General features: G+C 39.4%; 1 protein-coding gene across 1 annotated transcript; it reads right to left on the bottom strand.

Annotated features, from left to right (window-relative positions):
* Positions 1 to 13,573: 13,573 nt before the first annotated feature.
* CCN2 (cellular communication network factor 2) lies at positions 13,574 to 18,465 on the bottom strand. Its single transcript, XM_081094994.1, has 5 exons — positions 16,520 to 18,465; positions 16,171 to 16,390; positions 15,640 to 15,891; positions 15,297 to 15,508; positions 13,574 to 14,914 (listed from the first exon to the last, which is right to left on the bottom strand). The coding sequence occupies exons 1-5, from the start codon at positions 16,592 to 16,594 to the stop codon at positions 14,618 to 14,620; spliced, it is 1,056 nt and encodes a 351-aa protein (XP_080951120.1). The 5' UTR covers positions 16,595 to 18,465; the 3' UTR covers positions 13,574 to 14,617.
* Between the last annotated feature and the right edge of the window lie 7,401 nt (positions 18,466 to 25,866).

The raw sequence follows: 25,866 nt of genomic DNA, 5'->3' as shown, positions 1-25,866 counted from the left end.
CAAGAGAGCAACACATCAGAAAGGTTACAGGCTTTCCTGAGATTGGAGTCAGTGACACTTCATTGAAAGTTCAGGACAGCCAAATGTCCAAGGGAAGGATCCTGGGGCCACACAGGAGAAAAAGTATCTCCTGGGGGAGCTACAGGGATCCCTCAGAAAACTGGAGAGGGCAAGAATGGCATCAGCAAGGAGTTCTAGAGACTAGGGGAGTAGTCATTTGGAGCTAGTAAGTGAACATAACTTTTTTTTTTTTTTTGCTAAGACCAACCATAAAAAATGTGCTATACTTAAAGGCCAGCTTTTCAGCAGCTCCGACCTCCACAGTGGCCATAGAGGCACCAATGCCTGAAGTGATCTTACTGCTTAAGCACACTGTCCCACCCTTCCTTCAATTCAATTTTATTTTCAGGCTTAATCTCAAATGTCTCACTTGCCCTGGAGTCTCACTCATAGATCTACTCTTTGACCTTTGGACAATACCTGACTTGTTATTTTAGTTTCCCTGGGCTCCATGTTTTGAGGATGTGTTTTTTCCCTCACCCAGAATAGATAGTTCTGGGATAAAGCATCTTCAGGGATATTTAATTCATTGGGCAGCATAGGCACAAAGCCTGGAGCTTATGAGCTTTTCAGAGGCCCGCAAAAATGCTGGAGTCCTGAAAAAAAAAATGTATGGGCTCCAAATAATGTAAGAAAAATGGAAAATTGAAAGTAGTGAATGCTTAATTAAAACCTACAAATATAACACGATGTCAACTGCATTCATTGTCAAATTTAGTATTTACACAAATTTCATTGCATGTGAATATAATTTTGAAAGTTGGAATTTCGTACTTTGAAACATGTCTTAACTACACATGGTAATAGCTGACAAATGATAGCCAACCATAAATCAAATCCTGCATAGAACCAAATAATTTCAAAAATAAAATTATAATCATCCTTTCAAAAAATTTACAGCCAAAAATTTTATTTAGTGTGGGATGAAGATATATATATATATATTGTGTGACTCAGAGTAGAGCCTCCATAGTAAAAAGAACTCAGTGCCTACCAAGTTCTTAAAATAACCCTGTAAACCCCTTCTACCCATCCCATACCTGGCCTTTCCCATTCCTAGATAAGGCAAATCCATATAGTAGGTATTGAGGTATCAGAAAGTCAATAGAATGCATATCCTGGACATATTAATTTCTAGAAGTAAGAAGTTTGGCAACTTCATTAGCCTTTCAGACACTCCATTTGAATAGACAGAGATTCCTGGGAGGATTACAGAAGACGACAAAAGGATGTGATACCTAGTAGGTTGGTAGTATGATCTAGATAAGAGGGAAGATGGATTAAATCCTTGTACTACTTAGGAGAACAGACTTGAACAGAGGCGCAAAATTGAACTCAGGATCAAGGACTTAACTAAGGAGTTAAAAACTACAGGAGGCTTCAGAACCTCAAATCTTACAAAATTCGGTGTAGTCTATTGGGGGAAAAGGATATACTTAAGATGATTGTGTTTGTAGAAGATTGCACTATTGTTCCCACAGACTCATTCCCTTCCTTGTAGAATAATTATGACTTCCATTGCCTCTCCATTGCCATGTGACTTGCAGAGCCACCTTCTGGGCAAAATACACTTCCTGCAACCATGTCAGCTTAGCCAATGGAAGTGCTAATGCCACATCCAAGCAACAGATTAAAGGGCAGTTGTGTGATTTGGCTCTGCCTCTTACCCTTTCCCCTCTGCCTCAATAATGATGTTGTGTTTCAAATGGGGCTGCTCTTTTAGTCTGGTTCTTGATATGATAAGGGACATGGAGCTAAGCCACAGCAATGAGGTATAGCGGCCAACATAGACTTGTGAAAGAAAGAAAAGTTTATTGTTATACTGAGATTTGGGACTGGTTTATCACCACTGGAAGGCTAATACAGGTATTCAGAAGGAAAGCTCCCCCAGGTAAGAGGGTTTTTCTCATTGTTCTTTTATGGATCTAACTGGAAAAAGTGGACTTTTGTATTAATCAGCATAAACAGTGTTGTGAATGCTTTAGAGTAATTAGCACTTTAACAGAATTAGAAAGTTAATATTAAAGGTAATCCCTCCGCCACCCATTCACAAGGCCACAAGGCCCCATGTCAGAATGCTCTGAGTGAAGTCATGGAGATATTTGAATGCTTATTTGTCTCTAATGACATCTTCCGGGATTTATTGATGTAGGCATTTTTCATTTTTCAATTACAAGTGTGAAATATTTTTTGTTGCCAATTTTGTTAGTGTTAGTAATTCTTTGCAAGGTTCTTTCTGCACTTCATAGAAAAATCAGCATTAATTAAATCAACTCATTTCCCAATGGCTTAATTTAGCACACCACTTATTTTTCCATGATGTGAATCTGTTTTTTTTCTTCTTCTTCTCTGAGCTCTAGAAAAATGCAGTTCCTTGACTCAGAAGAACATAACATTTCATCACTTATAGCAAAGTAGCAACTACTAAGATTTTTTTGTTCCTATTGTTTCTGGATTATCTTTATTCATTGAGTAAATGCTACTTTAAAATTTTCATGGTGTAGCCATCTGGTTAGGCAGTGAAAATTTAACAAAAATTGTCTCTCTTTTGGAACCTTGGAATTATTCCACTAATAAGAACATTCCTGCATTCTCCCATTGTCCAGAAGCCTGCCCTCATTTGACTTTTCACATTGGCCTCATTCATTCCTTCATTCAGCAAATATAGAATATATTGACTACACGTCAAGTACTATTCTATACCCTACAGATATAGTGGAGAAGAAAAGCAACAACACCCTGTTCGCTTGGATTCAACTTTCTTAAAAATTCTTAGGAAAAGATCTGCCTAAATAGAGAGAATAGAAAGTCCAAAAGTCACAAGTCCAGGCCGAGTTTAGAGCACATAAGGAGTGGCCAGAAGGCAATGCGGATGGAATAAAGCTAAAAAGGGGAGAGTGTTAGGAGATGAGGCTAGGAAGACTGAGAATGTCTAGATCATGGGAATCTTGTGAACTATGCTAAGGAGTTTAAATTTTATTCTAAACATAATGGGAAGCCATGGGAGGATTTATATTTTAGAAAGATCACCGTGGCTGCTGAGTAGAGAAAGGACAGGAGAAGAGCAAGCAGAAGGCAGGTGACCCATGGGGGGGGCTATTAGAGAAGTCCAGGAAAGGGACAGTGGTGACAAGGACTGGAGTTGTGGCAACTTGAGTGTAGAACTTGCTGACTTGTTGGCTGTGGGGTGTGAGAGAAAAAAAAAAAGAATGACAGCCTCAATGAGTAGATGAAAAGGAGTGGCATTACCTGGCATGAGAAGTACTACAATAAGAAGTACTTACCCTGAAGGCTGTCATCTTTGTTTCTGGATTCTAAGTGTTTACAAGAACCATCTGAACACTCAGTAGTCCATTTTAATTTAAAGCTAGGTGAATTTAGGGGGAAAAACCCACCCATCTAAAAGTCATCTGCTGTGATTCTTATTATAAAAAGGGAGAAGGGATAAAGAAGCAGGCATATCCATATTGTATCTGTTGTTTGTTTTTATTTTGGTTGCCTGACAGCCATCCTGAAAATTGTACTCAATTTCTCCTTAGTTCAGGGATTGGCAAACTACAGCCTGTGGGCAAAATCTGGCCTGCCTTCTGATTTTGTAAACAAAGAATTATTTGTACAAAACTATGCCCATTCCCTGATAAAATGCCCATGGCTGATTTTGAGCTACAATAGCAGAGATGAATATGCAGACACTATATGGCCTACAATAGCTAAAATATTTACTATTGGGCCTTTTGTAGGACAAGTTTGCTGATCCACTGGTATAACCATTGCCCCCCCCCCCTGCCCCCCCCAGCTTTCAGCCCATGTGTTTTGGGTAAAGCTGACTCTACTCATGGACTCCAAGGATCACCTGGGTTCAGTCAGTCTGCACATTCCCTCCCACTGTCATGAGTGATTGGTTCAGGGCTGAACCTGTGCCTTCTCAATTTTTTCCCACCTTAGGTGTGAACACATAGTTAAGGGGAGCTAGAGTTAGGAATTTCTTTCCTCCACAGAGGTTAAGCTCTGACAAAATACCAGTAAGTTAGGTTCTGGTAAAATATTTCTTCTGAGGGGTGGCCTTGTTAAGAAGTACAGAGTGCTCTGGTATATTTAAAAATGGCGACTTTTGCTCTGGCCGGTGTGGCTCAGTTGGTTGGGCATCATCCCATGCATGGAAAAGTTGCTGGTGTGATTCCCAGTCAGGGCACATGCCTGGGTTGTGGCCTCCATAGACGTAGCTGATCAATGTTTTGCTCTTCCTCTCTCTCTCTTTAAAAATCAACTAAAATTCAGGTGGGTACTGGAATTACCAGGGGGATCATTTTGTAAGTTATATAAATGTCTAACCACTATGCTGTATACCTGAAACTAATATAATATTGAATGTCAACTGGAATTTAAAAATTCAAATTAAAATAAAGAAGTAAACCACAAAGGGAATAATAATAAATAAGTAAAATGGTCACTTTCCCCTCCCCCCAGCATGAAGCAAAAGGGGATTTGTCTCTAATATTCACAGAGCTCCTGGAGGCAAAACTCACAAAACGTGCCCTGTACCCTCATGACTGGGTGAGGGACTACTTTCTCTGTGAGTAAATTTCTAAATTGAAGTTAAAAAACTTAAAAATGAGTGAAAGGGAAGTGGCTTGTTTCTACCTGGGTAACAAGTAGATTAATAGTGTTATTACTAGAAATTCAGGATCATTAGGAGAAACTGGTTTTGAAGGAAATTATGACGTTCTTTTCGTGTGGAGCATAATAAAACCAACAGTATTTCTCTTTTTCCCTAACACCAAGGCTAATTCACTGAAGCATGTTTAAACAAAGCAAACAACCTCCTTCCCCCCCAAATCTCTTCAAGTGCATGATCCAGACCTGGCTCTCTATTAGATACGCCCAATGGTGCTTCTAGTCAACATCTCCCAGTAGAGTCTCTTGGTTGTTGCTCTTGGCAATGCCAGCTTCGATTGGCCACTACTTCCAACAGTGTTAGCATGAGTTTCCATAGCAGCAGCTTCCAGTGGCCACTCACATGGTCACAGACCCTAACCAGCAGCAACACTTCCCAGCAGGTCATCCTGCAGGTGTACACTGCTCCAAGTGACTGCCAGCAGCTCCTGACTTGTATTTCCATGGAATCCCCTTAAATTCTAAAAGGTTTAATTTTAAAAGCCCTCAATCCCAAAATCTCAAAAAAGCTTCCGGTTTCCCTCAGTGGCTAATGAGAGCATTAGACCTCCGGCACCACTGCTCTAGGCCAGCTCTCAATAGGCTCCCTATAAGCCCGTTGTGGGCACTTACAATGCCACATTGTCTTTCTAAGTCCTTTATGTCTCCATTGGCTACTCCACATGCCTCTGGAAGAAAAGTCCCATAGACAGAGATGCTGGGCTTCTGGCTTGAAAGACTGATGAGTGTTTCTCATTGCGGGGTCCTCTATGTACATGTGTGTTGGGGAGGTCTGAACAGTGTGACAGAAAGACTACCATGTTTGAAACAGTGTGACAGAAAGACTACCATAATGTGAGCAGAAACTGTACAAAGACTTCATACCCAAAAGATTGAAGGCCACCAAATACTGTTTGAGTGAACCAAGAATATAATAAAAGGTAATATGCAAATTGACCCTAACAGCAGAATGACTGGGAATGACTGGTCACTATGACACACACTGACCACCAGGGAGCAGACGCTCAATGCAGGAGCTGCCCCCTGGGGGTCAGTTTGCTCCCACAGGGGGAGCTCTGCTCAGCCACAAGCCAGGCTGATGGCTGCCAGTACAGCGGTGGTGGTGGGAGCCTTTCCTGCCTCCTCAGCAGTGCTAAGGATGTCTGACTGCAGCTTAGGCCTGCTCCCTGCTGGCAAGTGGACATCCCCTGAGGACTTCCAGGCTGCCAGAGGTATGTCTGACTGCCAGCTTAGGCCCAATCCCCCAGGGAGCGGGCCTAAGCCAGCAGGTGGTCATCCCCCAAGGGGTCCCAGACTGCGAAAGGCACAGGCTGCGCTGAGGGGACCCCCCCGCCCCAGTGCACAAGTTTTTGTGCACCAGGCCTCTAGTGTATACAATACTATTCAGGATTCCATTCCTGTTGCCTTTTCCATTCCCCCCACTTTTTTTTTTCTGTTTACCAAGGCAGAACGAATGAACTGACTTTCCCAGAGCCCTGGCAGGCTCCTGTCTTTATCTCTCAAAGGTCACACTATGAAATCCATAACTACCTCCCCATATCTAGGGAACTGTAGTGTTCGGCTCATGCCCCACATATGTTCCTTCTCTCTCATCCCTATATCAAGGCATCTATGCTCCAGACCTAATAACCTCAAGTTTAAAATTATGAATGACAGAAAAAAATATGCACTGGGATTCATCAGCTCAAATTATGGGTAAAATTTTAAAACAATTAAGTAGCATTTTTTTTTTTAAAAGCAGTCCTGTAGAAAATATTTCCTAAGCCCTTAGATATAATGCCATTTTCAATATTTCATAATAGTGCACTAGAGAAGATATAACAAATACTGAACACAGATCAGAAAAAAATTATCTAGAGAGGAATTCAGTCTAGGGAGAAAAATAAGGAGTTAGGTCTATTCTAATTTTTAAAAAATTCCTCTGGAATGATATAAAAGAACATTGGAAAAAAGATGAAAAGAATAATAGTTTATCTTTTTTGTAATGTTAAGAGTTTCAATATTTAAAGACTTCAGTCCCAAACAGAATAAACCACTATGACTTGGATTGAAAAATTGTTAGCAGTGAATGACAATGTATAAATTCAAACATTTATCACAATTTCCCAATTCAAATTACTCTACTGAATCTTGAATTACATATGGTTTGTGATAAATCTGTATTTCTTCAATTCTAACTTCTTTTTATAACACCCATCACATCAGCAGTTAGATTTGGATGCTTTGTGTACTTTGTATAATATTTTTATAAAAATGATGATAGCCTGGAGGTCACTTGAAAATACAAGATAATGAGTACAAGATGTTCCTCATCCAATTAGATTCATTGGCCTTATTATTATTCCCTTTGTCTTTATTACATCTTGGACTAAAAATGTAATCACTACAGTGTTAGCACATCCTTCTTAGGGAAAGAACCCAGATACCTTAAGTGACATTCATGAATCATGGTTTCTTGTATGAAAGTGAATGTATGCAGGGTAATTATTATTTTAAAATCAAATGACTGGGTTTGGTTTGAAACTTTTATGTATTCACATATGAATAAAATTTATTGGAATTATCACCTCCTCCTCTCTTCTCTTGGCTCCTTTTGTCCTGCCCCAGGATGCTTCATTAACTGGTGCCTCTAGTTTTTCGGTTTTGTTTATTTTAATTAGGTAAAGGCAGCATGGATCAGAGCAGTTTTTGTTTTTAATAAAAGTAGTTTTTTTCTAACTTTTTGCCTGCCTGTATCCTGTTGAAATGCACATAAACATAATGTAACGTGCATAAACATAATGTAATGTGTTGATAACTCTCATTGCTGAAGTGAAAGTTTACGTAGTGAGAGGTTATTTTGCACATGGGACTCCAGACACCTTCAAATCTTGTTGTGTTCTGTAATTACATGATGTTTATTGAGTCCAATTAAATGTACATCAAATATATAGTTTTTGAATTCTACTTATTACTTTCATTTTGGAAGTATGTTTTAATGAATGTGCCTGTTGATAAGCTAATAAAACATGAATGTTGTCAAAGGTCAATCTGTCTTCTGAGATTTCAGTAAGAAATGGTGTGAGTCTATCTGATGTTTAAAGGGTAAGGCAATGCCTCTCTAAGATACTTTCTTTTTATAGGTACTTCTAGCTTTGAGTTTCTACTCTGTGGTATTGGGATTTATAATAAGAAATATACATTTGGTCTTTGCCCCTGTTTCTAGCATAGAACTCTAAGAGCCATGGTTATGGGAACTTCTGATTTATAGCAGGTTGGTCAGAAATATAGGTAATAACCTGGGCTTGTTTTATTCAGCATAATGTCAGTTGTTCTTTGTATTGATGCATATTATTTCTTTGCATGAATATTCTACATTCTATTTATTCTATTGATATACACTTGGGTTGTTTTCAATATTGTTTTCAGTGTATAAAGCTACTTTGAGAATCTTGTATATTTTATTCATTTTTCTTGGATCTATACCTTTGCTATGTCACAGGTAGCCAAAGGTTTAGCTTTAGTACAGTGGTTCTCAACCTTGGCTGCACATTAGAATCACCTTGGAATCTTTTTAAAATCCTAATTTCTGGGCCTCATCCTCTAGAAATTCTGTCTCTTTGTTACTAATGTTGTGGCCCCACCCCATAACAAAGAAACAGAATTTCTGGAGGATGAGGCCCAGAAATCAGGATTTTAAAAAGATTCCCAGGTGATTCTAATGTGCAGTCAAGGTTGAGAACCACTGCTTTAGTAGATACTGTCATACAGTGTTCTAAAGTTCTGTTTCTCTAAATTACACATGTTGTGTCCTGACAAAAATTGTATTAGAACTTTTTGACCCAAGCAAGTCTTAATATGTTTTGTATTCTTGAGATGTAAATTCCAATTAATCAACTAGTCTCTACATTTCTTATTAACTCATCTTTGCCTTTTAAACATCTAACATAGGATATGGTCTCCATGTGTATTGCTTTGGATCCTATATTTATAGCTGGAATATAAATTAGTATTTTAAAGGTATATTTTATGTGTTTATTTTATCCATAATCTTAGCAACAATCTATATGTAATCAGTATGATTCATGAGATAAAGAACAGTTATTATAAACTTATGTAGGAAAATCTTTCATGATTTTATTTATAGCAGGAAAATGAGGTAAAAGCATATAATGAATATACATGAATAAAGAAATTCTTTAGAAACTATATGTGTGTTGCACATGTTATCCAGGCACATGGCTACTTAAGGAATAGGTTTAAAGAGCTACACCATTTATTGATTTATGTATTGTGAACTGTTTATATAAATCTGAAATCATGAAAAACTAACTTTCTTTGGCATATTCTTTGATATTTTTAAATGAGGAGATAAAATAGTTCAACTATCTTTTTTTCTGATTTATAAAATAGTACATGGAATATTTGGAAAACTACAGAAAATTATAAAAAAAGAATATAGAAAAAAATTATAGAAAATTATAAAAAAAAATTATAAAAAAAGAATCATTTGTTGATGATTTACAACAAATCATCATGAGATGAACACGTCCTGAGGCACTGTGAGATGTACAGGATACCAAAGATACAATATTGAAGTCATCATAGAAAGTACACTTTGAGTATAATGGATAGGTTTCTTACCATTCTCAGATGACCAAGTAGCTTTTTCTTTAACTATCATTATGAACTAATGAATTTAAGGATAGTTGATACACTAATACCCACAATTTTTATTCTATCCTTAGTGAAACTCAAATTGCCCCATCATTAATAATACTCTCTTCAATTTGCCTCCTGAATCTTTTTTATATGATTTTAGTGGTCCTTGCTAACTTCATTATTATACAATATGAAAAGATATTTCAAGCATAAGTGTATTTATCTTACACATTTCTTGGTAGACCTGGAATCAGCCATTCTCCAAGAAGCTCTAATTTCTTTTAGTGGAAAGTAATAATTCAAGAGTACAATCTGGGCCTACGGATATTTATTACTCTTGGATTGACGTTGTATCTAAGCCCTTTCAGTGAGCAGATGAAGGAAAAAACATATTTATGTGTGTGTGTGTGTGTGTGTTTTAAAGATAAAATGCATCATAAATTCATGCTGACATTTAATTAAAATTCAGGACTACAAAATTTTGCTTAACCATTTTTATATTACATTTATATTTTCTGGCTTCCTCACTAAGCATTCTAGTACTTACCAACACTAGGGACAGAATTAGAATATCTATAATGGCTCATTTATTTTATCAGACATTATATACCTGACAGTCTCAGCATGTCAGTATTAATAATACCATCACCACCAAGAAAAATAATTAAATATTTTGGGAGGATCATATGCTATCACTATTCTCTCCCCCACCTTTTATGGTTGTGGTCTACACTGTCAGAACATATAGCCACTGTGTACTATACTTTCACCTCTTTAATCTTTATTTAGTTGTAGTTCTAAAGAAAACTATATTAAATGTTTACCACTAGTTCTTATGTTAATAAGTCTCAGACATTTTGTTGTCTGGGCTTCTTTTCTAGTAGGTTCCTGAGAAAGAGCTCAAAGGAAAAATCAGCCCGAGTTCTTGTATGTTTTTTTTACTATTTGTGTCTTTTATTTTTTTTTATTTTTAAATGTGTTTATTTTTCCTTTTTAACATATTTTTATTAATTTCAGAGAGGAAGGGAGAGGGAGAGAGAGATAGAAACATCAACAATGTAAGAGAATCATTGATCGGCTGCCTCCTGCATGCCCCCACTGGAAATCAAGCCCTCAACCCAGGCATGTGCCCTTGATGGAATCAAACCTGGGACCCTTCAGTCCACAGGCCAATGCTCTATCCACTGAGCCAAACCAGCTAGGGCTGTGTCTTTTATTCTTGAATGTCATTTTTGGAGGGTAAAAATTATTTGGGCACACATTTTCTCTCCTTGAGTATCTTAAATATGTTATTCTAATTTTTCTCATACAAAGTGTTGCTGTCAAAACACTGATGATGAGTTAATTTTCTTTTACTTAAAAGGCTCATGTTCTTTTTGCCTAGATGTCCTGAAGGTTTTTCCCTTTTCCTTATATTTCTGTAATTTTACTAGAGTATGTCTTAGTGTTGATTTATTTTATTAGGTACATGACATGCTTTATCAATATGTTTTCAAATCATTTTTTATTTTAATAAAGTTTTCTTGATTTATAGTTTTTAGGTGTTCCGTTTTTTTAATAATTTCTCAGGCACTCCTATATCTATATGTTGGATCTTCTTTGCCTATTTGCAATACTTACTACTTTTTCTTGAAACACTTACATTCTTTTTTTAACTTCTAAATTTTATCCTTCTAATGATCTATTCTTCTTAAGAAATTATCTGTTGTATTTATTCACTCTTGTGTTTCTTCTACTTTGATTTTTTAAATTTCTAATTCCTTCTTGAGTTTTATCACCATATTTCTGTTTTATTAATTCTTATTTATGTCACTATTTTGTTATTAGTTATTTCCTTTTTATCATTTATGTCTACTGTCATTTTCTTAAATTTTTTTAAATAGCAGGTTATAGTTTTGACATGTTTTCTGGACTTGTATTTCTTTTTTTCTTTTTTTTTAAAATATATTTTATTGATTTTTTACAGAGAGGAAGGGAGAGAGATAGTTAGAAACATCGATGAGAGAGAAACATCGATCAGCTGCCTCCTGCACATCTCCCACTGGGGATATGCCCGCAACCCAGGCACATGCCCCTGACCGGAATCGAACCTGGGACCTTTCAGTCCGCAGGCCGACGCTCTATCCACTGAGCCAAACCGGTTTCGGCAGGACTTGTATTTCTGACTTGTTTTTATTATCTGTAGGGATGTTTTTCTGTCCTTTACTTTTTTTCTTTTCCATATGATAGCTTTGTTTGGGATTTGGCTTTGATAATTTTATTTTTCTATTTTTTATGTGAAATTTGTTTTCTTGAACTTTGTTCAGGAAAGTATCTTGGTTTAGATAGCTTTTCTAACTCCACAGAGCTTCCTCTTTTGTTTTTATGCATTAAAAAAAAATATGGCTGTTTTCTTCCTGACATTTTGAGTCTCTGTTTCTCTCCTCATTCTTATCTGGACCTTCTTTTTCAATGTCTTATTTCAATATCTCTGATCTGCTGAATTTTGATTCTGCTCCCAAGAGTGTGGAATCCTTTCTTGGGAAAGAGCCTTCATCTGTAGAGTGGGCAAAACCCTTACCAGTTTCAGTAGCTGTTCTCAAATCATATCCTCTATTTCACTGTTAGCTGTTTTGGAGCGTTCCTGTTCTCAGAAGTAACATATACCCTCATATATACATCCCTTTGCTTTTTCCTACACATACACTCACATAGTGTAGGTCGTGTGGGGGTTGATGATTTTATCCCATTCATATTTGGGGGTTTATGGGATACCTTGCCACCTAGTTTTTAAATAAATATTGCTCACGAGGTTATGATTTTGCAATCTACTTACTCTATTTTTTATGTGGAGATTTGGAAAAATCTAAAATCTGTACTCCTATTTCTACTTATATCTTCCCAGAATTCTCAAATTCCTTTGAAAAGTCTGGCTCATTTACCATGGCCCTTCATTTTCACAGCTAGGAGTCAATTGACAGAAAGAAAAAGTGAACTAAATACAATGTACTTTGTGTGTGTGTGTGTGTGTGTGTGTGTGTGTGTGTGTGTGTGTTTGCGCACGTACACTCGCTCATGTGGATTTGTTTGGGGAAGTGGGATTTAGCTGCTGACAACATTGCTATATATGTTTGTGGGTGTATCCTAAAAGTCCAATGTTTTGACCAGAAATACTTTTCACATTTTGAACATGGGAAGTTTTCCCTTTGGTTTGTGGCATGAGCACTGTTTGTAGAACTAGCCTTTATTTTCAGATGTATTTTTGTCTCTCAAAATGACACAGGCACTACAACATTGCCAATTACTCTGAGATGGGTTAGTTTGTCTGCAACTATTTTCTAATCTACCCCCCCCCCCCCCCCCCCAGAATCTACAGCTATTCTGATGTGGAAAAAATAAGGCTCCTAATTGTGCTTGGATTATTTCTGTTTGCCACTTACTTCACTTCACTGTTTTTAGTAGAGGCCTGGATGGGCCACACATAATTTCTAAACCAAGCTTCTTGAACAATTTCATTTTGTCACTTACAAACCACTAGGTAAGTCATTACTCTTGAGATCTGAAAAAGCCAACTTGGGGAAATGGGTTGCTTTTAAGACAAATTTCTATTAAAGTTAATGAATCAACGATTTGCTTATCCTTTCTTTCTACTTGTGCCATCATCTATTTTTGAACATCATGGCAATTATATAAAATAAGATTTATTACATTGCTCCATTTTAATGCACATTTAATTTTATACTTTTCAGATTTAACAGTACAGTATTAAAGTTCAGAAATAGATATACTAAGAGCATAAAAATTCAAAACATAGTTAAACATTTTCTATGTGCAAGGCACAGTCTGTGATGTGAAGGGTTGGAAATTAAATGCCTACAGTAGCCAGAGGCATTAAATGTAAATAGGACCAAGAGTAATACAATAGGGGCTCCTGGAGACTGAAGTAATCTAAAGAGAATTGAATTTGTTTTTATGAAGTACTGGGAAGATAAAAAAATGCCTGTGTTCTCAATATAGTGTATATTCCTTCAAGTTTATGACACTTGATTCACTGTAAAATACATTTATGTAAAGTCTATTGAAGTGCTTAACCAATTTATTAGTATGTAAGATATTTAGAAAATTATAGAATAGTTTTAAGATAAACAAAAGCTTCCCATTTATACGCAAGAAAACTCAGAAATGATTAGAGAATAAATGAATAGCCAAGCTCTTTATAGAAAAAATATATACTTTATTTTCAACTAGAAAGGTGCAAACATGTAACTTTTGGTCACACTCTCAACAAATAAACTGTCCAAAAAACAGTCATAGTCAAAGTAGAAACAAATGCTTCCAGGTGGAAAATTGATCCGCTATATAGAGCCACTCTTATTTCAATAAAAGCCACTTGTTCATTAAAAGTGAGGCTGTCACATTTCAACCTACACATCAGACTTCCAAGGGCATCACTGGCTCACCTTCAGCAAACAATCTGTTTTGATGGACTGTCACTCTAACTGAGCAGAATTCCCATTTGAATATCCATTTCATGCTTTGAATTATCAGACAAGCTTGACGTCTTATTTATGGTGTTCAGAATTGAGGCTAACATTTGAAATATCAAAGCATTAACAACATAAACAAAAAGGCACAAACAACTTTAAATTAACTTAGATAACTGTACAAATATATATATATACACAATATTTACAATATCAATAAAAAAAATCTGGCTTGTTACAGGCAAATTAGCTTGCCACAAGCTGTCCAGTCTAATAGACAGGATTCTGATTCCTGAATACTGTCATTCGAATCAGAATGTCAGAGCTGAATCTGCTGTTCTGACTTATAGAAGAACTTGACTCAGACTCATGATGGCAGAACACACATCCTAGCTGTCAGCTACAGGCTGGAGCTACGGGCAGGTCAGTGAACATGCTAAGGTTTTCCTTCTCAGTAACACTCCAAATAGCAGGCACATTGCTACTTTAAGATTTCAAGCCCTCGCACAGCCCCTAAAGCCACACCTTAGTATACATTCTGGTGCTATGTGCTAATGTAGTCCCACTGTCAAGTCTTTCTTCAAACCAGTGTCTGGGGTTGATAGACTATTTGAATGTCACATGGCACAATATTTTGAATTCGGAGGGAATTTTCCTTTTCCCCAGTTAGCGAAACCGATTTAAATAATTTGTGCTACTGAAATCATGTTTACACAAAAATGAGATGTGAATCAGTTCAAGTTACAGCTACATGAGTTAATGTCTCACTCTCTCTGGCTTTATGCCATGTCTCCATACATCTTCCTGTAGTAGGTTGACTCAAAGATGTCATTGTCTCCGGGACAGTTGTAATGGCAGGCACAGGTCTTGATGAACATCATGCTCCTCTTCATGACCTCACCATCAGGACACTTGAACTCCACGGGAAGGGTGGTGGTTCTGTGAGGGGTGCAGCATCGGCCATCCGTGCATACTCCGCAGAACTTAGCCCGGTATGACTTCACACTGGTGCAGCCAGAAAACTCAAACTTGACAGGCTTGGAGATTTTGGGGGTACGGATGCACTTTTTGCCCTTCTAAGGAAGACAAGGGAGAAGAGAAAAAAATCAATGACTCTACAAGGGGAGTGGCTTTCTCCAACCTCTGTGTGTTCTAGGCTTATGATGTCTGACTTCTGTTTATATTTTGAGGAGAGGAAGTGGGAGTCTCATTTGCCAGTTTTCCAAAAATAGGCATAGCCTCTCTTGGGATGTCTTGAATTAACTACCACTGTGGAAGATTTTATAGTGGAAAGCTGGTGGTTCCTATTACACAACATCTCATTCCAGCAAAATAGCACAATAGTTAGATATTTTTGAAATATAATAGGCCTATAATAACAAGGGTGGTAGGAGACCTAACTTTGGTCCTATCTATTATCGTTCCATAAAAATTAGTTAATAGGAGCAGAACAGGTACCTTAATGTTCTCCTCCAGGTCCACTTCGCAAGGCCTGACCATGCAGAGGCGGCTCTGCTTCTCCAGCCGGCAGAAGGCGTTGTCGTTGGTAACCCGGGTGGAGATGCCCATCCCACAGGTCTTGGAACAGGCACTCCACTCTGTGGTCTGGACCAGGCAGTTGGCTCGAATCATGGTTGGGTCTGGGCCAAACGTGTCTTCCAGTCGGTAAGCTGGGAGAGCAGAGCACACAAACACAAGGTAAGATGCCAGGATAAGACATTTGCCTCCTTTCCTTGGCAAAGTTAGGACTCAGTCCCTGGGGGAGAATTGCAACACTAACTTAGAAGAAGATTCAACTCACCGGCAAGGGCAGGGCCAACCATGGTGTGGTCCTTGGGCTCATCGCACACCCACTCCTCACAGCATTTCCCGGGTAGCTTGACCCTTCGCGGGAAGGGGCAGTCAGGGCTGGGCAGACGCACGTCCATGCTGCACAGGGGCACGCAGCCCACGGCCCCGTCCAGGCAAGTGCACTGGTATTTGCAGCTGCTCTGGAAGGACTCTCCACTCCTGTACACCGTCCCTCCGAAGACGCAGGGGGCACCATCTTTGGCTGAAGGAGAGGAAGGAAAAAAGGGGTGTTACTGGGGTCAGGCATAGGTTCCTAATCCTGTAGGCGCGCTGGGCATGCCAGTTGGGAGCAGGGCTACGGAGGAGGCGGTGGGGGTGGGGCTGGAAACAGCCAGAGGAAGGGACTCGACTCCAGAGGCTCATTTTCTGGCGGAAAGGTGGGCGTGAGGGAGGAGGTGGCCGGTCAAGAAGTGTCCCGGCACCTCGGTGGGCGGTGGTGGCACCTAGGGGCCAGAGGCTAGGGCAGGGCTGCAGGTCTTACCGGTGCACACGCCGATCTTGCGGTTGGCCGGGGAGCCGAAGTCACAGAAGAGGCCCTTGTGCGGGTCGCAGGGGTCGCGCTCAGTGCACAGCTCGCCCAGCTGCTTGGCGCACACGCGGCAGCAGCCGCAGCCGTCCAGCACCAGGCTGACGCCGGCGGGGCAGCGCGGGGCCGGGGCGGCGCACTGGCACTGGCCGCTGCAGTCCTGGCCGGAGGCGGGCTGCGGGGGGAGAGGCGGTCAGCCGGGCGCACGCCCCCCGCGCCGCCGGCCCTCCCTTTCCCCTTCCCCTTCCCCTTCCCCCGAGTCCCTCCCCGCCGGCGCCGGCCGTGGGGGTCTCCCGGCGCTTACCCGGCTGCAGAGGGCGATCAGGAGCACGAAGGCGAAAGGGATGGGACCCAGGCCGGCGGCGGCGGCGGCGGACATGGTCGGAGCGCGGTGGACGGAGGGTCGGAGTGCAGGGCGGGGAGGGCGCGGCGGGCGGTCGGCGGGGCGCTGGTGGAGGGCTCGGGCCGGAGGTGGAGGCCTGGACGCCGGGCTGTCGTTTCTGGAGCTGTCGGCCGGGCGGCTGGCGTCGGGCTGGAGGCGGTCGGTCGCCTGTGGTTGGAGTTGCACTGGCTGCCTCCTCTCGGTGGGGAAGAGTTGTTGTGTGAGGCTGGGGCGGGCGGCCCCGGCTTTTATACGCTCCAGGCGGCCCCGGCTCGCCAATGAGCTGAATGGAGTCCCACACAAACAGGGACATTCCTAGCATTCCTCCCCACCTTCCTGCCTCATCAACTCACACCGGATTGATCCTGACCCCTTGACACTCAGCATTCCTCCCGTCTGAAAAAGCTGGCACACTCCAGCTCTCCAAAAAAAAAAAAAAAAAAAAAAAAGGCTCAGTATTTCCAGCACCAAATAGGATTTTTCCCCCTTGCTTCTTCACACCGCTCCTGATTTATATCATTTAAAAACACATCAGCAATTATTATTATTTTTATACCACTCACTTCTCTTTCTAATAGCTGTGCCTGTTCTGCCGCCTGACAAATCCTTCTTAGGATGTAGGTGGCTAAAGAAGCTAACAGCAGGGATTCCTAAAAAATTCGAAAGGGTTTCCTCTTTATTAATCCTGCAATGATTTTAATTTTAGAGGCCGTCTGCCTCTGAAACTCTTCAGAGAGCAGAAGAGGAGTTCGTTGCTTTTAAGCAGAAATCCCCAAGAAACCTGCCTGCAAAACCCTGAATGCCAGACTGGACACCTAGGACTTTGATCTTTCGGGTCTTGGGATAACGGTTTGGTTGCCCATTGCCAGACAAGAAAGAGAACACAGCCAGAGGTCTGAGGGCATGTGCAGCTTTCTGGGGGAGATTTCCAGCACTCTTGCTTTGTTTTCTCTTAACTCATGTAGCAGTTTTATTATTGGGGTAGAGGGAGGGAAAGCAGATGAGCGGGCATCCATATTTCCAGAAGAATGGTCTTCTTGTTATGTCAGAGCAAATGATTATGTATTGGGTAGGCAGAGGCTCTGGATGTAGGGGCGAGAACCCAGGAGTGGGAAGAGAGGGGATTCAGACAGGAGCGGGCCAGCAAGATGCTTGGGGCTTACTGGGGGCGTTGAAAACACCGTTGTGGGTCTTTGAGAAATGAGTGATTTTTCTTACACTCAACCCTATAATATTCAAATGTGGATTATCCTTGGTTTGTCTTGCAGTGAAATATCTGTTTATATAACGAGAACAGTGTCCTCCATTTACCTGGCTATGAATTCAGAGTGCCAGTGAATAATATATTTTAGTGCCTCTCCACCCATCTATGAATAGTGATTGTAACTTCTTATTACCGAAGGAGCGTGCAGTCTACTGGGATGAGATCAGGTCAAGGAAAGAACAGTTTTTATTCACTCTGCTTGTGTACAGTTTTCAAATATGGCCAACAAAGCCTAAGCCTATCTTCACGTCTTAATTTTGCTGGTTAGCTTCACCAAGGACCGAGTTAACGAACTGTGCTTTCATTTGGCATCTACAGTTTAGTCGCTTTTTTGTTAATAGCTCCGGTCACCATGTTATGTAAAGAGAGAGTGATTCCAGTGCCATCCCAGTGTTTTGTATTGTAATGCCACATCATTTGACAGTGGTGGTACTGATGACTTGTTGATGCTTCATCTTATTGGCTTAAGATACCTATATCTGTTTCTGATGCAGAGACAAACTTTCAGAAACAACACTGTAGATTTATAAGTTGAAAACAGTCTGTGTAAGCTGGCCATATTTTTTCATATTTTTTTTAAAGTTTCAATTCATTCTGTTGAAAAATAGCCAAGAAAAAAAAATACACAAAAACACCACTCCAACTTCAGCAGAGACCGCATCATCTGTGCACAATTACCTTGTTAAGCAATCCACATGTTGTACAGTGTAGTTGCATGTCAACAGTGTGAATGGCCAGCAAAGGGGGCCTCTGAAGCTCAGGAGGAATTTTCATCATTGTTATTTAATGTTCTTTCCAAGCATTCCTCAAAGAGAAGAGGCCTGAACGTTCCTATTTAAAGAAGGAACATTCCAAGTTATGTTAATAGCCACATGTGTATTAAAGGCAACTTGGCCCCCAACTGTTTCTTCCCTTGTGGATGATTTAAAAAGTCCAAAATATGTGGGAAGCCACAGCGAAATCTTTCAAGACCTAACCCCCCAATTACATCTACCACTAATAGTTGGAAAGGTGTGGTAAATGGGGAAGGGTAGGGATGTGAAGTTCTAACCTCACCTAAGGTGGGATGTGGGCTCAGTGGTGAGCTCTCTCAGCTTGCAGAGTGAGGGAGCTGAGAGAAAGGCTGGGAATGTTTGACTCTTCTGGAGAGTCTGAGAGCCACCATCAACAGCTTCGTGTGAAACAGAGTGAAGCCGTTCATTCATGGAGGCGATACATTGCTGGACTGGGTTACATTTGTTTGACCTGGGTTGTATTCTTGGAACTGCCATTCACAAATCTTAGGGAAGTCACCAGGAGGAGCCGCCATATTCCCAAGTTTCCATTTATAAAATAATGATAATAATGAGAATTTTTTATTTCATAGGGTTTAATGATGGTTAATTAGATTAATTCTCAGGGACTTGGATTATTATTATTATTTAGTCTTCTTTTATTTTCTCTTTCTCCACAAACATAACAAACATATTACCATTCTGCTGTGACGGTAAAGATACCATGACATTGTACATTTTTTACTATAAAATTCACATGGTTCCTCAAAGTCGTAAAAGTCCATCACAGCTCCAAATGGGTGGTTTTAATACTGGCTAAGAGAAAATAAGCATATTGAAATATACAGAGCATAGAATCTCAGGATAGAAAAATACCCTGTGCATTATAAGGTGTATGATCAAAACTCTTTTGAAGGGTTTAAAGTAAAAGATTGTTATTAAGAGAGAGAGAGATGACACCCAAGACATTCACAGACTCAAAAGTATGTTTATATTGTGATACGGATCATCAAGTGCCAGGAAATTCAAAAGGAAGGGCTGACACTCAGTCCCTAACTCATGCCATGGGGATCTGAATTCTTGCACTATTATAAATGACTCAGCAAATGTTTGTGTGTGCCTGGGCGGTAGAGTGGATATAGTGGCTTCTTATAACTTTGTCCAACTCTGACTTATCCCAACCCTTTTGATTGACAGCAGGCCCAGCTTTGGGAGAAACAGGTCTTTGAATTTGTGTACAAAATGGTTAAGACGCACTAATTTTGTCTTGTAAGCAAGTGTTTATCTAGCAAATGCTTTTTAGAGAGCATTTTTCCCCCACCTGGTGAAATGAGGAATTCACTAAGCTGGCCACTGAACCCTGTTTACAGAGCTATATAAGGTATGTGTGTGTCTATGTGGCATCATTTGTCCAGGTCGTTTAGTTAAGTCTTGTAAGATGTTCAGCTGTGGATGTACTATATTCCTTCTCCTATGTTTTTTGTTGTTGTTCCCCCCTTTAAAAAAAAAAAGGTTACTTGATCAGGTATCAGACATGGAGAAAACCTGGCAGGACTACAGGAAAGTGGCCAGACTTGGAGTGTTTGTGTACTTAAAGAAGGAATTTTGCACATTTTCAACTTTGAATCCTGGACATTTTCTTATAAGAGCGAGTAGGAGTCTGTGCCAGCCCTCAAAGCGGAAATCAAAGCTCCCAAGGAAACATACCGGAGGAATGTGACTCAGAGCCAAGACACATACGAAATGCATACACTGAACTGTCAGATTTATAGGAAGTCTGGCCATATAAGGACAGCTGGACAGTGAGCGATTTGTCATGATAGAGGCTTGGGAGTGGGCTTCTGATGTGTCTGGCATGCCTCAAATTCAATCATGTACATGAATGTGCCAGAGGCTTTTTGAAAATTCTAATAAATATTATCTGGAAGACTTCAGGGACCTGGCTTGGTTTACATTGCCTTATATTTGCTTAAGATGAAGGTTAAAGAGAGGGTGCACTCTGGGAGTTCAGAGGTGGGAACGAAGCACAGATGTTTACTATCTAAATTACATGTGTTTCCTTCCTGCTTTTCCTCCTTATAATTAGTTCTGTGACTTTCTTAGCATATTTTCTGATGCAAAGGTATTTGTCAGAAGGTAGTCGAAGTTGTTTCATGTGGTCTGGGTTTTATGTTTGCCTGTTCATTTACTTGGAGATGGAGTAGAGGCTAGAGGAGTGAGAAAGGATAAGATTGTTTTTTAAAAAAATATATATTTCCTTCAGTTTACTGCTTGTCTCACTTATTTTTTTAAAATTTTATTTTTTAATTACAGTTTACATTCAATATTATTTTGTATTAGTTTTAGGTGTACAGCATAGTGGTTAGACAATTATGTGCTTTACAAAGTGCCCCTCCACCCCCCTATACTTCCAGTACCCACCTGGTACCATACATAGTTATTACAATATTATTAACCATATTCCCTATACTGTACTTTACACGCCTGAGGTTATTTTGTAACTACAAATCTCTACCTCTCAATTCCTTCACCATTTTTACCCAGCTCCTTAATACCCCTCCCCTCTGGGAACCATCAGTCTGTTCTTAGTATCTATGAGTTTATTCAGTTTTGTTTGCTCATTTATTTTGCTCTTTAGATTCCACATATAAGTGAAACATATGGTATTTGTATTTTTTTGCTGACTTAATTTCACTCAGCATAATGCCCTCTAGGTCTCTACATGCTGCCACTAATGATAGGGTTTTATTCTTTTTTATGGCCGAGTAATATTCCATTGTACATATATACTACAGCTTTTTTATCTACTTTATTGATGGGCACTTGGGTTGCTTCCATAGCTTGGTTATTGTAAGTAATGCTGCAATGAACATACGGGTGCATATATTCTTTTGAATTCGTGTTTTGAGTTTCTTCAGATATATACCTAGAAGTGGAATTGCTGGGTCATAAGGCAGTCCCATTTTTAATTTTTTTGATGAGCCTCCATGCTGTTTTCCACAGTGGCTGTACCAGTCTGCATCCTCACAAACAGTGCACAAGGGTTCCCTTTCCTCCACGCTCTTGCCAACACTTGTCATTTGATGATTTATTGATAATAGCCATTCTGACAGGTGTGAGGTGGTATCTCATTATGGATTTAATTTGACATTGAGCTTCTTTTATATGTCTATCGGACATTTATATGTTCTCTTTGAAGAAGTGCTTATTCAGGTTTGGGTTTTTTTTGTGTGGTTTTTTTTTTTTGGTGTTGAGTTCTTTATAAATTTTGGATATTAACTCCTTATAGGATGTATAATTGGTGAATATCTTCTCCCATTTAGTAGGTTATTTCATTTTGTTGGTGGCATTTTTGCCGTGCAATTTTTTTTTTAGTGTGATGCAGTCACATTTGTTTATTTTTTCTTTTGTTTTCCCTGCCTGAGGAGATATATCAGGAAAACTGCTGCTAAGAGAAAAGTCGGTGATTTTCCTGCCTATGTTTTCTTCTAGGAGTTTTATGGTTTTCAGTCTTACATTTATACCTTTAATCCATTTAGAGTTTATTATTATATATGGTTTAAGAAGGCGGTCTAGTTTAATTCTATTAGTTTAGTTAGAATCCTGTTGTAAAGAAAAAAAAAAGAATCCTATATTGCCTCTAGTCTGCATGACCCTCAGATGGTGCCGTAGAACATGGATGCTACTACTGATGGAGATGTGTCTCTGCTACTTTTCCTGATATATCAGCAACTCAAATTTATTACAATTTAGCAAGCAGGAGTCTTTACAACCTTGGTTTTATCAGCCTAAATGTGAAGAGCCTTTTTGGTGATACTTAAGTGTTAGCGAGTAGGAATGAAAAGGAGTGGAGATAACCATTCTTTCAAATGTGTAATTTGGTGAAACAAATCAATAGGCTTAAGAGGAAGAGAGAATTGAAACAGATAACTTATTTTAAAGAATGAGAGTAAGGTAAGGGATACATATTCTGAAAGGACTAGTTTAATATGTACCTGAATGTGTCCCTAGAGATTCTGCTGGAGAGTGTGGAGGTGGAGACAAAGCAAGCCGGATGCCACTGGTTCATCCTTGGAAATGTGTTCCCACCTCCTGCCCAGAAGGCTGAGTCCCTTCTCACGACTTCAGGGCTCCCTGGAACAGTTTAAAAAACCATTAGCTAGGGACCAGCGGTCTGGTTGGCTAGAGGTGTGAGCACCATACCTGCCACTTACCTGTCATTTAAGCTCAGGGAAGGCAGTCATCCTCTCTGAGCTCCAAATTACCCACCTGGATATGGTTACTATTCAGCCCAAGGAGATCATATTTATGAAAGTATGTTTACATAATGTAGTAGGATTTTAAATTTACCCGTTTCTTCTGTTATTCAGTGGCTCTTCCTTGCCCTTAAGACTGAATCCAACTCAGCTTTGACTGTAAAAGCCCATCACAGTCTTTATAACACCATTCATCTTTGAAGGGATTTTATGTTAAAACTCTGTGAGAGTTGAGAGAAAATCAAATCCTATTTCTTCAAGTATGTAGATTAGATGCTCACAACTGGTAGAGATATTTAACAAAGGAAAATTTTTTGTCTTATGCCTCTAATGTCCCTTACATGTTACCTGTATAAGTGAAATATGACAATATATTTATCTTTTAATCATAGTTTTCAGGATACATAAAAAGAAATTCTATACCCAGCTTTGGTCACATGATAACATCTAATCCCTTCATTTCTGTTTTATAGTTTTCATTCCATTTTGGAGGGAATAGAGGGTTACAAATAGTTCTTTTTTTCTTCAGTGAAAGCATGTGCCACTAATCCATAGGTAAGAAATGGTGTGTAAATATTAAAGAAACAACTAAAAATTTGTTATTGCCTGTATCGATGATGTTTTCTTTAGATTATTTATTTCTCAGAAACAAAGATGGTGTCCTTTTGTTTAACATAATGCCACAGACATTTTACACTCTACCTATTTTTTTTAGCACTTTTATTTTATTTCATTTTGTAATGTAAACTGTGGTATCATGATAGTGACAAATTTTCAACTTAAGTGGAAACTGGCAGCCGGTACATTCTAGAATGCTTCAAACTAACTTGTTCAAATTGTCCAAAGAGTTTCTAAAATATTTTCCTACCTATGAATTTTTAAATGACGGTGCCTGCGGGAATAACTTATTAAAATCAGAACATGGATAAGGCTGTTTGAGAAGATGTATTTCCTTCTAAATTGGAGCTTACACCATTTATGAAGAAGAAAAGCACACTTTAAACTCTTGACATCATCAGATTTAAAGTAAACATGAACTAATAATGCATTGTTTAATTTTTTTAATGAACACGTGCAAAATTTATTCAGCTCATTAATTAATGAAGACGCCAGCAGAATATAAAATGGTTTCAATAAGACATTTTGGGGAATTATTTATAGGCAACTTGAAAAACAAAAAGGAATATTAGAATAAGATTGATAGTTTGACACAAAACTGTTTAATGTACTGCAAGCCAATAAACAATTGTGTATCTCTTCTACCAGATATAAATCATAAGGCATCGTTTAATTTAACATTAGAATGCACAATGCCAATTTTGAATGATCAATTTAACAAGAACTCTTCTTAGAGCTCTCTCTGGGTACCCAAAATGGATGTAAGGCTGTATCCCTTTCTGTTTATGTAGAAATTTTAAATTTCAAAACTCTTTCGAAAATACAACCTCACTTCAGCTTCTTAGCAACCCTGGGAGGTATTATTCTCCCCATTTGCAGATGGGAATATTGAGGTCCAAGAAGGCTAAGTAACAACACAAGCTTGAATACAGGTAGAGTAGAGATGTGCGTTTGAATTCAGTCCTAAAGGGAACACCCTTGCCTCTCTTCCAAACTCCAGTCCTTCTTTTTTTTTCACATTTTATACACAGTACAGCGATCTCCGTTCTTAAGATAATTATCTAAGATCGTCTTAAAGAGCACACCCTGGAAGGCACATCAAACACTATGGGCTGATTGGCAGAGTCAGTATTATACTGTTGTCTGAGACACGCATGAAGTAGAAAGATAATGTTTACTGATCAGTATTAGGAGAGAACCTTGGACTCAGACAAAGATTTTTTTTATTAAGATTTTTGTGATTTTGCTTTGTCGACAGATGTGTTGCTTCTTATCCGCTAATGAACTGGTGTAGCTAAAAAAGGAAAAGTGAATCAAGATGATGGGTGTGCTTTGGGAGGCTTAATATCAGGGTGTGTACTACTGTGACATCAGCTTCAGCCCACACTGAAAACGCTCAGCCTCTAACTCAGGGCGATCTTGTTTAGGCTGAGACTGGGACCAACCACAGACATCATAAAAGTCTTCTTGAGTACTTGCATCATTCACTGATAAGCTATTCTTGTGAATAAAAATCAGGACAGTCTCAGACAGGCCCTCAGCATTGAAGCAATGTCTACTCTACACATAGGTCTTTTTTCACTAGTATCCCTTAATAGCCATGTCCCCACATCTTATTGACATAGTGCCTATTTTATTAACTTCATCGTCAGTGCAAATGCATCTTCCTCAGACAGAATATAGTTTGTATGTTAGGCTTACACCTTTCCCCTCTCTCATTTTGCCTTGGGATGATTTGATTAGAATCATGACTGGTTTCATATTGTTGATGGAATGAGATCTATGTCAGACCTACACATGGCAGAGATTAAGAGTGTTGTCTAGGAATGGCAGGTGTATAATGAGGGAGCTTTCTTACAGATCCATGCATGTGTGTGAAAGTTAACAACTGCAGGATAAAGTTTCGTCTAATCATAAACTTGCTAATGTCTGGAAGGATTTCCCCATTAAGCCATTTCACACATACAGATGGTGAAAGCAGATTTTGTTCAAATGAATCTTTTGTGGTGTTTCATCCTTTCTGTCTGCTCTCTGTTGATTCTTCTTGCTCATGTATTTTGCCCTGCTGTTTCCATATATGGTTGTTTCCTGAGACTCTGGCTGCTTGCTTTCAGCTCTGTAGGGAAGTAAGCAAACTTCCCGTCCAGCTGCAGATAGACTTTGAACCAATTTTATTTTGCAGTGGAGCTGGGCACTGCCACAGCCAAATGGATCTCCTGTTGGCTGTGACTACTTTACGGGCAGGCTCCTCTCTCACCAGTCAAGCCGATTTTTCTTGGCCAGCTTCTGCAGGAGCTGACCGAGGGAGGCCCCACAGTGTGGTGGTACCACTTATGCCTCTCTGATGTTCTCTTCTTA

The sequence above is a fragment of the Myotis nattereri genome (genome assembly GCF_964212035.1).
Source record: "Myotis nattereri genome assembly, chromosome: 6".
In the NCBI taxonomy this organism is placed as follows: Eukaryota; Metazoa; Chordata; class Mammalia; order Chiroptera; family Vespertilionidae; genus Myotis; species Myotis nattereri.
Note: the sequence above shows the minus strand (reverse complement) of the source record. Positions and strands in the feature narration are given on the sequence as shown.